The following is a 17,801-nucleotide window of genomic DNA, read 5'->3' as shown; positions in this document are numbered from 1 at the left end:
AGAGAGTGGTGTTGGGAAACCAGACTCCCCAAATCAGTCAGCTCACAGTTGGAACCACGTGGCGTCTATTCTGAGATGATGCGGCGGGTGACCTTGATGCCCCGGGTGACCTTGGAGTTCTCCCTGAGCAGCTCCGTGCCTCAGTGTCTCCATCCACCCAGATGGAATGGTGGCGCAGCTCCTGCTGGCTGAGCACCTTGGGATCCGCAGATGGAAGGCTCTCTGCCGACATAATTAATGTATTAGACCCACAAAGCTCTTCGTGAGCAGAAGCAAGTTATCCATTTAAAAAGTAACAAGGCCCCATGGGATATTTATCTGCCTCTTTTAAAATCCGAGGTCTGGGCGTGGCCTGATAAGTCATCCAGACCTCTCCCTGCATCCGATGGGGCCTGAGATGATGGTACCCCGCTTAGCCTCATTCTCCTCGTAGGGTGCAATCAATTCCTCCGATTAATAACTTGGAATTCTCCAAAAACACCTTCTTGTTAAGCCTCCTGGTGGATGACTGGCTTCCCCTTATCCTTTCAGTGTCGTAATTGTGTTTGTTGTGTATAAGATTAGGGCAGTGACTCCAACCGTCAGCCAGCCATGGCATCAGCCTTCAGAGTCACGGCTCTGATTGCATCGTCTCTCACCAGGGCTATGCGTCTTCAGAAGAGGGCTGGTGCCCTTTCCAAATTCAAGTCCCCCCATGTCTCTGCCCCCCTCAATGACAACAGAGAAGAATCCAGGGCCCTGGGTAATTAAGTTTGTCCCTTATCCATTTGCCCTGGGATGAGCTCAGACCTTTAGCCTCTCCACTTAGGAAGCTCAAGGGAAAATTTCATTATACATAAGCTTGGAACCTTTTCTCTCTCTGGCTCCCATGGCTGGCTTCACCCAGCTCCCACGGGTGCGGAATTGTCTCCAGGAGCTGAGACCAGCCTCGCTGGTGCTTTCAGCCCTGATGCTAATCCCCCACATTTCCCAGGCCACTGCTGTGCACGTGGCCAGAGAGACAGAGCACATAAGCAAGGGGTGTGGACGGGCGTCATGATTTGGCTTGAGGTGCCCTAACTCTGGGGTTTCCAACGAGCATCAGAGCCAACACCTCATCTGGTGGATTGCCGGGTTCTTTGCTCTCAGCATTTTCCTTCTCCAGTTTGCTGAGATTCCCCCGGAAGAGGAATGCAGGAGTCAGATAGGCTCAGGGCCTCGCTCCCTGCACCCTTTGCTTTCTCATCTGCCCACCTGCAAGTTAAAAAAAAGTGGCAATGCCCAGCTGGCGTGCTCAGTGGTTGAGCGTCAACCTATGAACCAGGAGGTCACGGTTCGATTCCCTGTCAGGGCACATGCCCGGGTTGCGGGCTCGATCCCTAGTGTGGGGCGTGCAGGAGGCAGCCAATCAGTGATTCTCTCTCATCATTGATGTTCCTATCTCTCTCTCCCTCTCCTTTCCTTTCTGAAGTCAATAAAAATATTTTTAAATGGGCAATGTCTGTTTTAGGAGGTTTTCCGTGTGGAGGGACCTTCGCAGTTAGAAGGTCAGTCTCTCCCTCCGCCTTTACAGGGGGATGCGGGTCATTGCCTCCAGCCCTGCCTTGCTCTGATGCGCCATCTCCCCCACCCCATCTCCTCCAGCCCCAAATCCCTGAGCGGCCCTCCACTCCTCTCCTCCTGATGCTTTCCTGTCTCAAATCCTGAAACCCTAATCCTGTTAGTATGTATGTTCCAGGGCTCAGCGTCTCCATGGGGGTAACATAATCCTGCAGTAAATCTAGCGGCCCCACCAGGCACACACAGATGGGGATGCAAACATCCTCCTCACCGCCCCCCCCCATCCCCAGGCAGAAACCCCCCGGTGGCCCCACCCATGCCCCGTGACACGCTCCTGCCTCTCTGTCTCCTCCTTCACATCAGTAAAACCGCTTGATGACAAAAACAGCCCTAACGTGAAGGAGGAGGAGACAGGAGGGCATCGTGGTCATAAGTGAGCATTTGGCGGTGAGGGAGCATCATCGCCCCACCCCCATCCTCATCCTCACCCTCACTGACGTCCCTTCTGACTCTGCGTCTGGCTGGGTTCCCACATCCACTAGAATGAAAGCAGCTTAAACAAAATTTTATAGTCTTTAAGGAAGAGTTTTAAGAGAGAAATGTCAGGACTGTGATTTACAAAAAAAAAGGCGGGGGGGGGGCAAATGTCCATTATCTCAACATCATTTTCCCTGAGTGTAACAACCGCCCCTCCCCACCGACGCACACACGCCACCCCTTGCCTGTCTGGTGCAACAAATTAATTAATTAAACAGGATGGCATTCATTGATTAACAATGCATTTATTTATTTTTTTAAATATATATTTATTGATTTCAGAAAGGAAGGGAGAGGGAGAGAGAGATAGAAACGTCAATGATGCGAGAGAATCATTGATCGGCTGCCTCCTGCATGCCCCACACTGGGGATCGAGCCCACAACCTGGGCGTGTGCCCTGACTGAGAATGGAACCATGATCTCCTGTTTCATAAAGTCAACGCTCAACCACTGAGCCACGTTGGCCGGGCTGTTTTTACATGGGGATCCGATAGCTGGTTTTAGAGGAAATGCAGGGGAAGGGGGTGGAGAGCGAAGACGGGCCCTGGGCGGAGTGAGGATGCGTCGGTACAGTTGTTTCTGAGATGAATTTTTAACGGGCGCTGCTCCTGGTTTCCCCCGTTTCTGCCCTTCATTCCCACCTCCCCTCTTTTCTGCCTGCTTCGTCCTCCTCCTCCTTCGGCGTCTGTGCCAAGTAGATTGAAAAGGAGAAGTTTGGGGGCAATGAAACATTTATTAGCGGAGAGAAGTATTTTTTATTTTGTTAAAGAAAGAAGTGGAAGAATGTCTCCTGCACACTTTCTACCTCAGGGCCCCAGCGCTGTGCTGGCTTTGAAAAATTTCCTGCTTTCTCTGCAGTCCCTGGAGCGGGCTGCGTTCAGATATTTACAGCAAAGTAGAAACAAACTGTAGGTCGCACCATAGGTAATGAAGAGACAGGCGCGAGCAGACTGAATACCAAAGCCCTGTGCACAGGGGAGGCGGTGGCCACACTCAGAGCCTGCATCTCCCGCCAGGGCCTGCCCGCGGAGCAAGGTGAACAGCCAGGTAACACCGGGAGCCTTCACGCCAAGGCCTTGATGGACGGGGCACCTCCACCGTCCTGGGCACCTGGATGTTCATGGCAGACACTAATGGCTATAAGACAGGGACTGAGGCTCTAGCCAGTTGGGCTCAGTGGATAGAGCGTCGGCCTGCAGACTGAAGGGTCCCGGTTTAGATTCCAGTCAAGGGCACATGTCTGGGTTGTGGGCTCGATCCCCAGTAGGGGGCGTGCAGGAGGCAGCAAATCAATGATTCTCTCTCATCACTGGTGTTTCTATCTCTCTCTCCTTCTCCCTTCCTCTCTGAAATCAATAAAAATATATTTAAAAAAAAAAGAAAAAGAAAGAGACTGAGGCCTGGCAGGAAATCCCCCAGCCCAGAGGCCTCCGGGGTAGGCAGGCCGAAACACTCACTGTTCTCAGCCAAAGTCACTACAGCAGAGTGCTGCTTTCTGGGGGAGCTATTTCTATATGGATAATGCCCTTTATTTTACATAGTATTACAGTCCATGCCTATGAGCTCTCAGGCCTGGTCAAACATGTTGATTTTCTTTTTCTCATACCTGACGGGGCACGGTATAGATAATAATACAACTGGGATGTTGGATAGCAGCCAACGTAATTGGCAGGTGCCCCCTCCCCCAGAGGTGCAAATCAGAAAATCCACGAGGTGCTGCTGGTTTCAGATTCTCTCTCACAGAAAATAAACCAAAGGTCTCAAGAATCAATTGGAAAGTGTTGGATTATGTTCAGCATTCAGCGAGGCACCAAATGGATTATCCAAACCACTTTGTGCCCTGAATTGTTTTTCAGACTTGGTTTTACAGAGATACGTTTGAAGAAATCTTTATGCTCAACAGAGCTTTTATAGCCATATCATATATAGGTGTGTTTTTTTCTATTCCCACTTCTTCAGGAAGCGAGGGTCACCTTGAGCATATTTCTGGTTTTCCTTTGGGTAGGAAGGCAGCCGTACTAGCATTTTTCTTATAAAATTGACAGAAGTGTGTACCATCTGTGACATCCAGCTTTTAAAGCAGATGTTATCGTTTGATCATCGCCTTTGATACAGGCCTCGCTGGGGGTACTGCATGCTGACAATCCACAGAGTTTCCTCAGCCCTAGGGACATCTCGCTGCGATGTGATGGTTTGAAAATTTCTGGCCTCAAGGTTCCACTTGGGAGTCAATGGCTTTCAGAACTGGAACGCTTCCGATTTCACAAAGACCCACTTGCTACTTGTGACGTAGCTTCCACTCTGGCATCTGCCCTGCGTGTTGTGCAGGCAATGGAGCCGGCAGGAGGGATGGTAGACTTTATAGCCTCTATCTGCAAGCCTGTTAGCGACTTCATTTTTCTGAAGGAGAAACCAAGGCATCTAAGGTTTATCGATTTGCCTATAGTGATTCAGTGAGTCGGCAGGGAATAGGGAATAAAACCAATTTCCTGGCACCATTTCCGGTGCACACAGCTCCTTACCTTGCAATGCCTAGTCTGGAAGCCAAGAATCCATCTCAGAGAATTTGATCAGAAAACAGATGAGGGGTGATTCGGAAACCACAGAAGCATTGAGAAAGTCATAAAGATGTATAATATATGATAGCATTTACCAGCTATAAATAGGGAGAGGCAGGGAGAAAAATAGAGACCTTGTAAATCAATTGGGTCAGGAGGAAGAGAAAGTGCTTAATATTTCATTAAAAATGGATTTTCATAAATGGCACTTGGATATCTTTGGGCAAAAGACAATATGTAAGGACCAAGGTGTGGTTATTTATTACTCTTCATTATTAATAATTGGAACTGTTATTGAACCAAAACATCAGCGAGGTGGACTCTCCCTGTGAGTGGGGTGCCCACCACGTGTGTTCTGGCATCACTGTAAGTGCATGAAAACCCACAGCACTTGTCCCCAAAAGCTCTGAGCCTTCAGGGGGCACAGGGTAACTAGGGGGCCCTGTTACAAAACCACGGCAGTGCTGGATTGGAAAACTCTTGTGAAGGAAGCCAGAATCGGGGGGCCAGAAAGGACCTTACACATCAACTCACACAATCCCCTCATTTAATAGAGGAGGACGCTGGGACCCACACTTTTGAGCTAATTAGCAGTAGAATCTGTCTCCTGAATCCCAGTTCAGTGGTGATTGGTGTTTTTGGGGGGTTTTCCCCCTACTGTGCCACATTCAGAGTGGAAAGTGTATCAGTAGTTTCATAAAATAATTGGGTATGCCTTCAGCAAAGGGTCCAAATTGCAGGGGGCAAATATAAGCACAAAGTCAAGAGCAAACAAAAATCCAAGAAGTGTCTGGGCTCAGAAACGTAAAGGGTCATTTGAGGCCACGTGGAACGAGCCTTATTTTGTCCCGGGGAGGGAGACGCTGAGCAAATGGAGCAGCAGAGGGAAGTTCAGTGGGAGCAGCCAGGTGGACGGCCTGGGGCAGATAAACCAAGTGTGTGCCTCCCTCTGGCTGCTGTCACTGTAAGCAGAGACCTGGCGGTGCTCCCTCCAAGCCTGTGAGCACATACGTCATGGGGAAACCAACCCTCTCCCTGGGCATGTACTCACGCGAGTGCACACACATGCGGCCACGTTCACGCACACGCCAGCCTCCCAAAGGCAGTCCAGAGACACAGTCATTCCTAACTGAGGTGGAGGGAAGAAAGGTCCCTTGGTATTATCTGCCCAAGCTGAGCAATGAACGGGTCAGATATTAAGAACATATGCGACATGCTGTGTTTCTAAACAAGACCAGCGTGTGGGTGCCGTGGATTGCAGCTCGGTTAAAGTTTGAATACACGCCACACCCCAATTATGCATTCACATGGCCATCAAGGCCCTTCCCTCCAACTCTACAGCATCTCCTGACAGAGGCCACACACAGTCATTGTCACCGCACTCAGGGAGTTGGCCAGTGGTGGCCCCCACTGCCGGGCCCTGTTCCCTCCTTCCCGCCATCCCTCTCTGAGATTTAAGAGCCTCGGCCTCCGTCTTCACCTCTACTTCTCCCAGCTGTCTGGCTAACCCCCTCTTTCCCTGGGTTTCCTTGGCCCTTCTTTGTCTCCCCCCCCCCACCCCCCCCAACCCCCCCCCGCTTTATCCTCAGTCACTAAGCATCAAGCAGCCAGAGTGAACCTGGGCTATGTGAGTGGTCCAGAAGTCCTGCTTCTGGGCTTCCTGTGACCCGCAAGGCAGTTGAGGTGGAGACTAGCCACCTTAGGACCAGGACTGGAGGGAGGCTCCCAGGATTCCGTGGGCTCAGCAGGCGGAACAAGAGATTTAAACAGAATGTGTTGGGCTGGTGAAACTTCATTTTTCCTCTTCCTTCCCACTGTTTGTCTTAAGCAAGCCACTTCTCATTTGGTTGCAAAAGGTGTGATGTCTCTTAGCCCTTCACCCTCGCCATCAGTGGGGAGCTGTGTTAATACATCAGTGGGGAGCTGTGTAAATGGCTCTCACTTTGGACCTGAGCAAGCAGGAAATATGGCGGGGTCAAGGTTGCCTGATGGCAGAGCTCCTACGCACACTTCCTGGGGAAGAAAGGACCACTCTGTTCGTTAGCTCTGAGCTTCTGGCCGCTCTTTGCTGTTGCCCAGAGCATTCTCGGTTGGGATTATAAACACATGGGAACAGCCGCTCCACCTCATCAAATCCGTGCTTGGAGACCTTAAGGCTCCAGGACTCCAAGCCACCAACATAAACATGTGTTCAAAGAGATGCGAGCCCACCTAAGAAACCGCAGCCTAAAAACATGGCAACTGGATCCAGACAGACATCTCTGAGCCTCAGTTTCCTCATCCATAAAGTGGGACTAGTAATACCTGACCTCGTGGGTATTATGGATGTAATTATATTTACAGAGTGTCTGGCTCAAAGGTCTTCATATTCAGATGTACCAGGGCCCCGGCCCTGTCAATGACCCCCTGGCACGGCCCGGGTATCACGAGCTGGAGCGTCTATCCCCGACCCCCACCCAGGAGAAATTGCTCGCTGCTGCAGAGTCGGCTGTGAGTAGATTTACAGAAACTTGGTTGTTACAGCCGTGACAGGTATGATTTAAAAGCGGTGGCTGGTTACTTGGTCTTTCCCTCCACCCTTGTCCAGGAAACGGAGAGAAACTCACCAATACTTGCTCCAGCTACTTTGTTTTTTTATGGAGCGCACACCCACAAAAGCATAAGGTCCATATGGCCGGTATTGACTCGGGCCATCTGCTCAGCCAGGACTTGCTCCCACCATGTTGGGTTAGAAGCTATTCCGCAAAGCCTTGCCTCCCATAAGAGACGCCTTGGTCAGATGGGGACAGGGATGGATTTCATTACAGGGCGGGGACCTCAGTGAGAGGAAGCCGGGGCAGGACTCCAAGGGGACCGTCTGCAACCCTGACCCCACAACAAAGGCCAGAGAGAACCCAGAACATGCTGATGGACACAGGGGCATGGGGGGTAGATGCCCCCCACCCCCCAATGCTTTCACCCGTTCGTGGCACAAGGAGGCCTCTAAGTAACTAAGGAAAACAGCATATCATCATTAAACACCCTGCAAATAGTGCTAGACGCCTGCAACACGAGGAAAGGGGAGAGTCAAGTTCAAGCTAGCGGGTGAGGTCCGTTGGCCCTAAAAGAGCTATTTCTGCTCCATGTTGAAAGGAAATCCTACTCTTTTCCCTCTCCCTCAGCTTCTGAAGTGTTTTCCTTTCCCAGGCGCCTTCCTCTGCTCGCTCTCAGCCCAGGGGCAACATTTTCTTTGCCTCCCAAGTGTGTGTGAAGACCCCTGATTGTTTTCAAGTCAGAGCTCTGTGAGAAATTAACGTTGTTCTTCATGTTCTTCATGGCGCTGCTCAAAAAGCCCCAAACAACAAACCCACTGATGATTTGTAAACTGGAGGGAAATCAGGTTCCACAGAACTTTCCCACCCGCTTCAAGGGCTGCGCGGGGGGTCCTCGCTACACGTGGGGATGTGACTCACGTGGTTCCGTGTCCTCTGTCACAGGTGTTCCCGGGCAACAGCGATGCCACGGAGGTGGTTTTGAACAGGCTGCACACGCCGCTGCTCACGAGGTTCGTCAGGGTCCGCCCTCAGACCTGGCACGCGGGCATCGCCCTCCGGCTGGAGCTCTTTGGCTGCCGGGTCACAGGTGAGGTGGCGCTCCAGGGAGGTTGGGAGCTGATTGCGTCCTGGCTCTGCTGTCTCTCAGCCCACGATTGCACCACGTGACCTTCCGGGAAGGATTGGCTTGAGGTCTCCGGTCCTAGCAGAATCCTTCTCTTCATTTAGTGTGTGTTTATTAAACATCTCCTATTTCTACTAGCTAACACCTATTGAAGGCTGATGCGCCAGGCTCCATGCCAAGCACGTGGGTGTGCTATCTTCTGTCATCTTCATAGCACTCCATGAGGCAGGGGTTCCTAGTCTCTCCGCTTTACAGATGAGGAGACCGAGGCTTGGAGATTTAGGTCCCCCGGCACTATGCGGTAGAGCCAGGATTTGAAACTAGGCAGTTTGAATTCAGAGCCCGGCTCTCAAATAACACTTTCTGGTCCTAGCTGGTTTGGCCCAGTGGATAGAGTGTCGGCCTACGGACCAAAGGGCCCTGGGTTCTATTCTGGTCAAGGGCACATACCTTGGTTACAGGCTCCTCCACGGCCCAGGCCCTGGTCAGGCCTTGTGCAGGAGGCAACCAGTTGATGTATTTCTCTCACATCAATGTTTCTCTCTGTCTTTCCCTCTCTCTTCACTCTCCTTAAAAATCAATGGAAAAATATCCTCGAGTGAGGATTAACAAAAAACAAAGAAATGAAACAAATAATACCTTTTGCTGCCTCAACTGGGGGCCAAGAGCTATGCAAGGCATTATGGGTACAGAGACGAGCACAACAGACCCAGGTCTGGGGGGACAGCTAGACAAGTTGGGAAGACATAGTCATAAACCAACAAACCCACAAATACAGGTAAATCAAAACCATGATAAAGAACACTGTAGGGGACTTGCCCCGGTCTTGGAGGTCAGGGAGGAGGACTTGCTTGAGGAACTGGTGGCTGAGCTGAGGGCACGGGCACACAGGCCTCCCTTCCAAGTACTAGCCAGGCCCGACCCTGCTTAGCTTCCGAGATCAGACAAGATGGGGTGTATTCAGGGTGGTATGGCTGTAAACCACACAGGCCTTAAAGACTGGAGGGAAAGTCCACAGGGAGTGGTCACAGTTTGCTCGACTGCACAGGGGCCAGAGGGACCAAGAGAGAGAGTGAGAGGGCGGGCATGGAATGTGGGCTGAGACCCCAGGGGTACAATATGGAGGATGGATTAAAAGGACCAGCGTGGAGCTGGGAGAGCATTGGCGGCGGTGCAGGGGTTTGCGTGAGAGAGGATGGTGGCTGGACCAGCCCTCGCCTTTTGTGAACAGTCTGAACCCTTCCCCTTGTAGACTGAGCCCAGAGCAAGTTGGTTGCTTCTTTGGCCTAGAAAGGTCTTCAGTGTACACCTGCCCCCGTCCTGTGCCCTAGCCATTCCAGATCTGGGAGCGAGTGCTCCATGGTGGGGCCCTGTTTCGGCTTCTTGTCCAAATACCTCGCATTTATACAGTCTACATTTTTCCCGTGCCTTCTTCGCACACCATCTCGTCTACTGTCCCTAACAGCCCTAGGAGGTGAGTGAGTAGGGGAGCAAACCGAGACTCAAAGAGACAATCAGCTCGCCCAAGGTCACCCACCGAGGAGGGGGCCGAGCCAGGCACTGGACCCACATTTTCTCACGACAAATTCTTGGCTCTTGCCACCTTTGCACAAAGACTCGACTTCCCTCTAATGGGGGCGTGCATCCTAACCCGCCTAGGGGACGGTTTTCTGTCCCTTCACATTGCACCGGGTGTGCAGCAAGCACTCAGGGAAAACTCATTTTCTGGAAAAATTGAAGAGTTGGGACCACCTGGAGGGTCTGTAATTCAGTGTCCAAGTACCTAAAGCGCCCTGACAGAGGACCCTGCCTTCTCCGCTCACTCCTGTGCTCCACAAATATTTATCGAAGGCCTGCTGTGTGCCAGGCCCCATGCTGGGAGCTGGGGCCCGAGGAGGGAGCGAAGCAGATGGGGTCTCTGACATCATGGAGCTTTCAGGCTAGTGGGCAAGATGGATAATTAGCAAAGACAAGTGCTGGACCCTTCTAAACGAAGATGTGTGTCTGGAGAAAAAGAACAGGGGCTCCGAGCAAGAGTGACTAAAAGGACCTCATTAACTTGGCTGAAAGTTGGTGACACCAGCTCCTGCCGCCCTTTCTGAGGGCGTGACATGTAAGTTTAGGGGGCGAGGAAAGGTTAGCCTGGTGGCGACTGAGGGGAAGAGCCTTTGGGGCGGCAGGAGCTGGTGTCACCAACAAAGATCTGAGAGTCCTTGGCGAACAGCATTAGATGCTTCGGCATGTCAGGCTCCGGGCTGAGAGCTTTGGTATAGTAACTAATGGAACCCTCGCAACAACCCTCAAGAGGTAAGTACTGCTCCTAGTCCTCCTTTAGACCTGGGGAAACTGAGGCAAGGAACAATTCAGGCTAGTTAGTGGCAGAGCAAACATGAACCCCTGCAGCCTGGCTCCCAGTCTCGGCTCTCAGCACTATTCTACCTTGAAGTGCAAAGAGATCAGGGCTGACTTCCGGTGTTTGATACCAGTTGGGGTTTTTTACAGCTCCCTACTAACGGGGTGTCCCCAGTTACTATGCTGTCAGCCCTGACCTCCTTCATCTTCCTCCCCGCCCCACAGACGCCCCCTGCTCCAACATGCTGGGCATGCTCTCGGGCCTCATCACCGACTCGCAGATCTCCGCCTCCTCCACCCGCGAGTACCTCTGGAGCCCCAGCGCGGCCCGCCTGGTCAGCAGCCGCTCGGGCTGGTTCCCGCGGATCCCTCAGGCCCAGCCGGGTGAGGAGTGGCTGCAGGTGGACCTGGGAGCGCCCAAGACGGTGAAAGGCGTCATCGTCCAGGGGGCGCGCGGAGGAGACAGCATCACTGCCGTGGAGGCCAGGGCCTTTGTGCGCAAGTTCAAAGTCTCTTACAGCCTGAACGGCAAGGACTGGGAATACATCCCGGACCCCAGGACCCAGCAGCCGAAGGTAGGGGTGCCTGGAGGACTCTAGCCTTAAGTCGGGGGTGCTGGTTTCCCATCCAGACAGTCATCACCAAACCCCTACAATCCAGGGCGAGGAATATTCATGAAGAGATCACTTTGTGCCAGGCACTGTGCTAACTGCTTTATTTTAATCCTTATTATTATTTCACGTCTTCCAACATGTGTAGAAGGTAGACCCTTTGTCACTCCCATTTTAGAGATGACAAACTGAGGCTTGATGGCATGCCCAGGGTCCCACAGTGTCCCTGTGGTGGTTCCATGATTCAGGCACTGTGAGCCTGACTCCAGAGCCCAAACGCCTTTCGGTCAAGTTCGACGCCTTTTGTACGCTCTCTCAGATAAAGTTTCCTTCCAGTTGGCCAGACATCCAAAGGAGATGTGGTTTTTGGAGGCTAAACTATAGAAATGGGGGATTTACTTCCAAAAACAACTGTGTTTTCCTGAATGTGGCTGCCCTCCTTTGTAGTTCCCTCGTCTGGACTCTTAGATCTTTCCCGCCTGGTACTGCGGCCGGGCGAGGCAGGAGAAACCTGCTCCAGGCCTGAGGCAGGCCAGTGAGGCGCAGCCCCTGCCATCAGGGGCTCGAAGGCCCACCTTCCAGGCCCGGAGGAGCCCCAGGAGGGGGAAGACGTCGTTTCTCTTCTCCAGGTCAATTTCCTGGTTAGCCAGGCCTTCCCAACCCCATTTCTAAGTTTCCCCTCGTTTTCCTCCAAAGAGCAGGGCCCCTAACCAGGAAGGGGTAGCCCATGTCCCCATTCAGCCCCTTTACTAAGCACGTGTGTTCATTCTTGACACGGAGGCAAGGGCTGGGTTGGAGGTTTGCAATACTGATGTCAGCTCTCAGCTTACAATTCCAGGGGCGGGAAAGGCTCAGGGCTCAGTAACCCTGGAACCTTCGGAGGATGGAGAAGTTGGATCCTGGCTCTTCTTAACCACTGGGGGGTGGGGGAGCCTGGGAAAGGAGAGGATCTTCACCAGGGGCAGAGCCCGCCCTCCGCATGACAGCCCCCCTTTGGGGGCTGTGGACCTGGGCATCCTGCAGCATTCCCCATGCGGATCAGCCACAGCCCCTGACTGTCCCCACACCAACCTTCCCCTAAGCCAGTGGCTCCCAGGTGTGCTGTGGGGCGGGTCCCCCACCTGACTTCCACCAGGGCGGCCCCACTGTCCTCAGTTTTATGTACGGGGGCTCCAGGCGAGTTTTCTTTTGATAGAATTGCCTCCACTAAGCAAAGGTTTGGGGAACAGTCTCTGACTCTCAGTGTGTGACCAGGAGGTGTCGAGAAGGTCACTTTCCCTTCTGCCTCTCCGTGAACTTGGACCATCAGTGAACTGGGACTTTTCTACATCTAGACGTTCAAGCGCTAGAAAAAGAACTAGGTTAGCCGAAACCGGTTTGGCTCAGTGGATAGAGCGTCGGCCTGCGGACTGAAAGGTCCCAGGTTCGATTCCGGTCAAGGGCATGTACATTGGTTGCGGGCACATCCCCAGTAGGGGGTGTGCAGGAGGCAGCTGGTCGATGTTTCTCTCTCATCGATGTTTCTTGCTCTCTATCCTTCTCCCTTCCTCTCTGTAAAAAATCAATAAAATATATATTTTTTTAAAAAAGAACTAGGTTAGAACATCTGATTTCTAATAAACTGGAAAGTTCAGAACAGGCAAGGCAGCCTGAGCTCCCTTCTCTTCTCTCCGGGGCTAAGTCCAGCATGAGACTCATTCAGAGCCGAATTCTTTTCTGAGGGCTCAGTTTCAGTCCCAGGATAGAAGGCAGGACCTGGCAACGGACACTCAGACCTGCTCCCGCTTTCCATGGTCTGGGTCTCTCACCATCTTCCGAATGACTATGAACCTTGTCTGAGAATGGAGCTCTCGGGGACCATCATGTCCAGCGACCACGAGGCAACTAGGACGCGGCCTTCGGTTGGATGCGAAGGCTGGGAAGAAGGGGGGAGGAAAGGGAAGACGGGATGATGGAGGAGGGGTCCCCCGTAAGAAGAGCTGAGCAGCCTGTCTCCCCTGCAGCTGTTTGAAGGAAACATGCACTACGACACCCCTGACATCCGGAGGTTCGACCCCGTCCCTGCGCAGTACGTGCGGGTGTACCCCGAGAGGTGGTCGCCAGCGGGAATCGGGATGCGGCTGGAGGTGCTTGGCTGTGACTGGACAGGTAAGACCCTGGCTCCTCAGGATGCCCTGGGCGGGGGAGGGGGGCGTTCAGACCGTGATGTGGATGGGGCAGAGGGGCCGCCCATCCCCAGTTGAATCCCTCTCCACTGAAATGCTACATCCCTGCCCACCCTGGGCCCTGCCACGTTCCCCTGCCTCAGACCATGGGCACTGAGCCTCTGGTCTTGGGAGTTTCTCAGGGGAGGTACTTTGTCATTTTTAAAGGATCGTTTCAGCTCTCCAGCCCGAGTCTCTCAAAAACAAATCACAACCACACACCACCCACCCAAATTCAATTAGATCCTGACTCCTCGGGCCAGGGAGCTTGGCTGTTGATTTAGGGAAGGGAGAAAAAACAACCCCTCATGATAATCAAGTAATCGGTTTATGCATGAGTCTGGCCTCCAGATGTCAGCGGCTAAGAGACTTAGTTTTCATTTCGAAGCCACATCTGTAAAAGGCATTCATTTGCTCAGGAGGGACCCGGTTGCTGGGACTTCTTCCCAGTGTGTGGCAGGAGATGGCTCATTCCCGCCCTCGCCAGGCAGCCGGTCCAGGGAGCGCCTCTTACTTCTCCTTGACAAGGAGGGGGCCCCTGAGCAAGCCCACCCTTTGCTGGGAAGCGCCCTGCTCTTCGGAGACAGACCCCACCTGTCCTCTGGGCACCAACCCTCCTCCCCCCACAGAGCTGGCACTGGGTCCCCCGGAGCGCGCTCACTGCTGCCAAAGAGCTGGGGCGGCCTCGGAGCCCCACGCCAGCAGGAGCGGAGCGGCAGGCGGGCTGAGCCTCCGGCCCCACTCCCCCAGGGCCCAGGTATCTCCATTCTCCTGTCTGTGCTGTGCCTGTCACCAGCAGGGCATCGCGAAGGATTGATAAGGGCATGTCGGAGGAGTGCTTTCGGCTCCCAGGGAGAAAAGTGCCTCCGGCGTGCCCGCTGCGATGGCGCAGAGGAGGAGGCCCGTGGAGGTGTGCAGGTGGGAATCGGGCCCAGACCGGCCTCCCTCCCCCTCGGAGTGCAGGCAGCCAGCCCTCATGAGCACATCTAGCTGGGAGACACTTACTCCCCATTAAGTAGGACTAAGGCCAGGTCTTCACTGAATGTGGGTCACCTGCCCGTTTGAGGCGCTGAAAACGGGGGCTTCTAGGCCAGTGGCTTTCAAATGTTTTAACCACCATCCACAACTTAAAATAAACGTATAAAACTACCCACCAGACTTACAAGCGCACATATGCACGCGCGCGCGCGCGCGCGTATACACACACACACACACACACACACACACACACGTGTGTGCCTATGGGGAACTGTGTGCCACTGAGTCCCTGGACTCTGGCCACAGATTGCCATGTGTAAGTCAGACCCGTTACTTAGCCCTCAACATCTCAGGTATCTTAGCTGAAAAATGGGGGTGATCACGGTATAGCTACACCCGCTAGGGTTATTATGAGGATTCCACAAAATAATGGATAGCAAGTACTTAGACTGCTGCCCGGCACCTAATAAACCTGTTAGGATAAGTAAGTAAGACTGAAACAAAAGGTTCCCAAAGCAGCGCTCATCCTTACCACGTGCGTGCACGCTGCAGTATCATCGTTGCTATATTTAAAATGCTGGTCACGACCCATTAAATTGATTCCACAACCTACTAATGCATGTGACATACAGTCTGGGGAAAAAATCAGAAATCGAAGCCAGCGCCTCTTTCCCAGATAAAGAAACTGAGTCCCCAAGAGAAGAAGCCACGCGGCGGAGGTCGCTCAGCCCGCCGGGGGCTTGCTCACACTCCCGTCCTCTCCTCGGGCCTCTGGGCCCAGCCTCTCCCGGCTGGCCCTGCTCTCTGACAGGCCGGACAGTGGCAAATGGCTTTTTCCACGTATTGCACCCTCACCCCAACCTGGCCCAAATGACACTGGTGATGGTCGGCAACAGGTTTCCATTTCAAAGTCCTGCCTGGCCATTCCTCAGAAGAGCAGAGTTGGGGCTCGTTACCCTCTGCCCAGCCTCCCTCCCTTTGAAGTCTCGGACATCTGGTTTCAATTGCAGTTTAACGGGCAGTTACCTCGGAGCGCCCAGTACAAACACTGTGGACACAGAGGCCGGCTGCTGTTTCCTCGCTGTCAGCCACGCGCCCTGCCCTCTGTGGCCTCGCCAGCCCCGGTGCCCCTGCCCTTAGCGTCATCTCCACCGATCAGCTCACCCATCTTGCTACCTCACATTTCCAGAAACTGCTCTCCTAAGGGCACGTGGCTCTCTGGCTTGTCACATGTCCATCCGTTGGTGCGACTCACCCTTGGTTCGTGTCTTTCGTTCCCACCCCAGAAGGATCCCAGGGAAAAGGATGGGCCGGGCCGGGTCCCTGCCGCTAAGTAATGGGACGGGGCTGCTTCACCTGTTAGTCGGCGTGTGTTTCAAATGGTTACTTCTTGCCTGGCTGCCTGGAGTTTGCTGTACAATTGAGTTTGAGATTCCGTGACACAGTGACAAATTCGAACTTACAAATTAGGAAGCTTCGAGGTTATTTGCTTGTTGACTGTGAGCAAGAGGCAGACACGGCAAAGGGGAGTCTGAAAGGTTAGGTGCGTGGTACTTAATAGCAGAAAGACGGGAAATCGACCGTGAAAAAGCGATTCCGCGTAGTTAGTGAGTTCCTTCAGCCCCTGGCTTTATTCAATGGTATCCTGAAGGGGACCTGACAAAGACGCCTAATCACACACAATAGCGCCAAGGAACAGGTATAGAAAGGGGAGGAACCACGCCTGGGCGGATTCGGGGAGTCTCGTGGGAGCACAGCTCTGGGACAAAGGCCCCGCCCCACGACACGTGGATTTGAACACCAGTTCCCAGCACTCCTTTTTGCCCCACCAAGGGCCTGACTCACAGTCTAATTCATTTCACAAATGGTTGCTGAATGAATGGCTGGGGTGAGCAAATAGACCAGTGAAAGGATAGGTGAATGAATCACCACGTCAGAACCGACTGCCTGCGGCCAGGTTGGGCCCAGCCCGGTTTTGTTGCATTCTAGTTATTGTAATGTTTTGAATAAGTTGCCAACATTGATAAGTCTGGAGGTTTTCCATGGGGATTTTTTGGATTGGGAGTGCGGGGGGGGGGGGCGGTGGTTGGCAAGATCTGGCACCTCCCCACACTTCCTCACCCCCATCCCTCAGGGTCTCAATCTGCCGGAGCCAGTCCTGGTGGCCCTTTAAATCAGGCAGGCAAGGTCCCCTCTGCCACCTTCTGTCCCATTCTTGACTCTCCCCCACCCCCAGCCTGCCTTGCAGGAGCTACTTGCACTTAGGAAGCTTTTGCATCGGCCACGCCTTATTATTTATTACACGGTATCCTGAAGGGGGCCTGACAAAGACGCCTAATCACACACAGTGGCGCCAAGGCAGAGGTATAGCTCCTAAAGGCACAGCCCCAAATGCTTCCCACCCAGCGGAGCCTGAGTCCCTTGGAATCCGCAGCCCTTTCCATTGCTTTTGTGCAAACGTGAAGAGCAGTGTCGGGATCACACCTCTCAGGCACCGGCTTTGCTTACGGCTTTGGTGATTGTGCCGCCCAGGTGGGGTGAGCTTTGGTTCCAAACGTTCTGTATTCACACAAAACCAGGGGTGAGGCGGGAAGGCATGTCGGCTGCCCCCCAAGGGGAGGGGCACAGGTAGGCCCTAGGTTTCCTCTGAACGGAAGCTCACGTCGCTTAGCAGCAAGATGCACGCAAACTGGTTTTGATGCGCATCATTCAGTTTGTGTGTTTGCTCACCCACACTTCTGTCTTAACGGACCACCCAGAGTGTGGCCCTGTTTTGCGTGGCCTTCATGCCGGCCTCAGGGCCTCTGCTGGGCAGTAAGGAGCAGGGGTTTGTATTGGGGCCTCTCTCTGGGCTGTCTCTGCAGCTTGAGCCCATTTTCTTTCAGCTCGGACAACGCTCCGACATCATTGCCGGCACACAGGGGTGACCTCAGGGTGCGTGTGTCCAGCCTTCCTTTCTCCTTCTCTGATGGCCCCCACTCAGACAGGAAACCTAGTTTGGGGCATCTTCCTCCCGCTGCGTTTCAATGCGGGCTGCTGTATGCAGCATTCACGCCCTTCCTTTGCCTTCACGCAGATGCAAAGCCCACCGTGGAGACACTGGGACCCACCGTGAGGAGCGAAGAGACCACCACCCCGTATCCCATTGACGAGGAGGCCACGGAGTGCGGGGAGAACTGCAGCTTTGAGGACGGTGAGGGTCGGGGTCAGAGTTGCATTCATCCTGGATGGCATGGGTGCCGACCAGTGGGGATGGAGGCTGACCTGCGGCTGGGCAGGGACCTGGGGGTCGCTGGGTCAGAGGTCAGGGAGAAGCAAGTACTCAGGGGCTTGGGGCAGTGGCCATTTCCAACCAATCAGTATTG

General features: G+C 53.4%; 1 protein-coding gene across 5 annotated transcripts in view; it reads left to right on the top strand.

Annotated features, from left to right (window-relative positions):
• NRP2 (neuropilin 2) overlaps positions 1 to 17,801 on the top strand; it is a 120,528-nt gene that overhangs the window by 54,190 nt on the left and 48,537 nt on the right. For all 5 annotated transcript variants that reach the window (XM_008145249.3, XM_008145248.3, XM_008145253.3 and 2 more), the window contains exons 8-11: positions 8,111 to 8,255; positions 10,869 to 11,218; positions 13,258 to 13,402; positions 17,513 to 17,629. In XM_008145249.3, the coding sequence (XP_008143471.2) occupies positions 8,111 to 8,255; positions 10,869 to 11,218; positions 13,258 to 13,402; positions 17,513 to 17,629 (757 nt within the window). The remainder of the gene's footprint in view (positions 1 to 8,110; positions 8,256 to 10,868; positions 11,219 to 13,257; positions 13,403 to 17,512; positions 17,630 to 17,801) is intronic.

The sequence above is a fragment of the Eptesicus fuscus genome, chromosome 11, assembly GCF_027574615.1.
Source record: "Eptesicus fuscus isolate TK198812 chromosome 11, DD_ASM_mEF_20220401, whole genome shotgun sequence".
In the NCBI taxonomy this organism is placed as follows: domain Eukaryota; kingdom Metazoa; phylum Chordata; class Mammalia; order Chiroptera; family Vespertilionidae; genus Eptesicus; species Eptesicus fuscus.
This window is presented reverse-complemented; position numbering and strand designations above follow the sequence as displayed.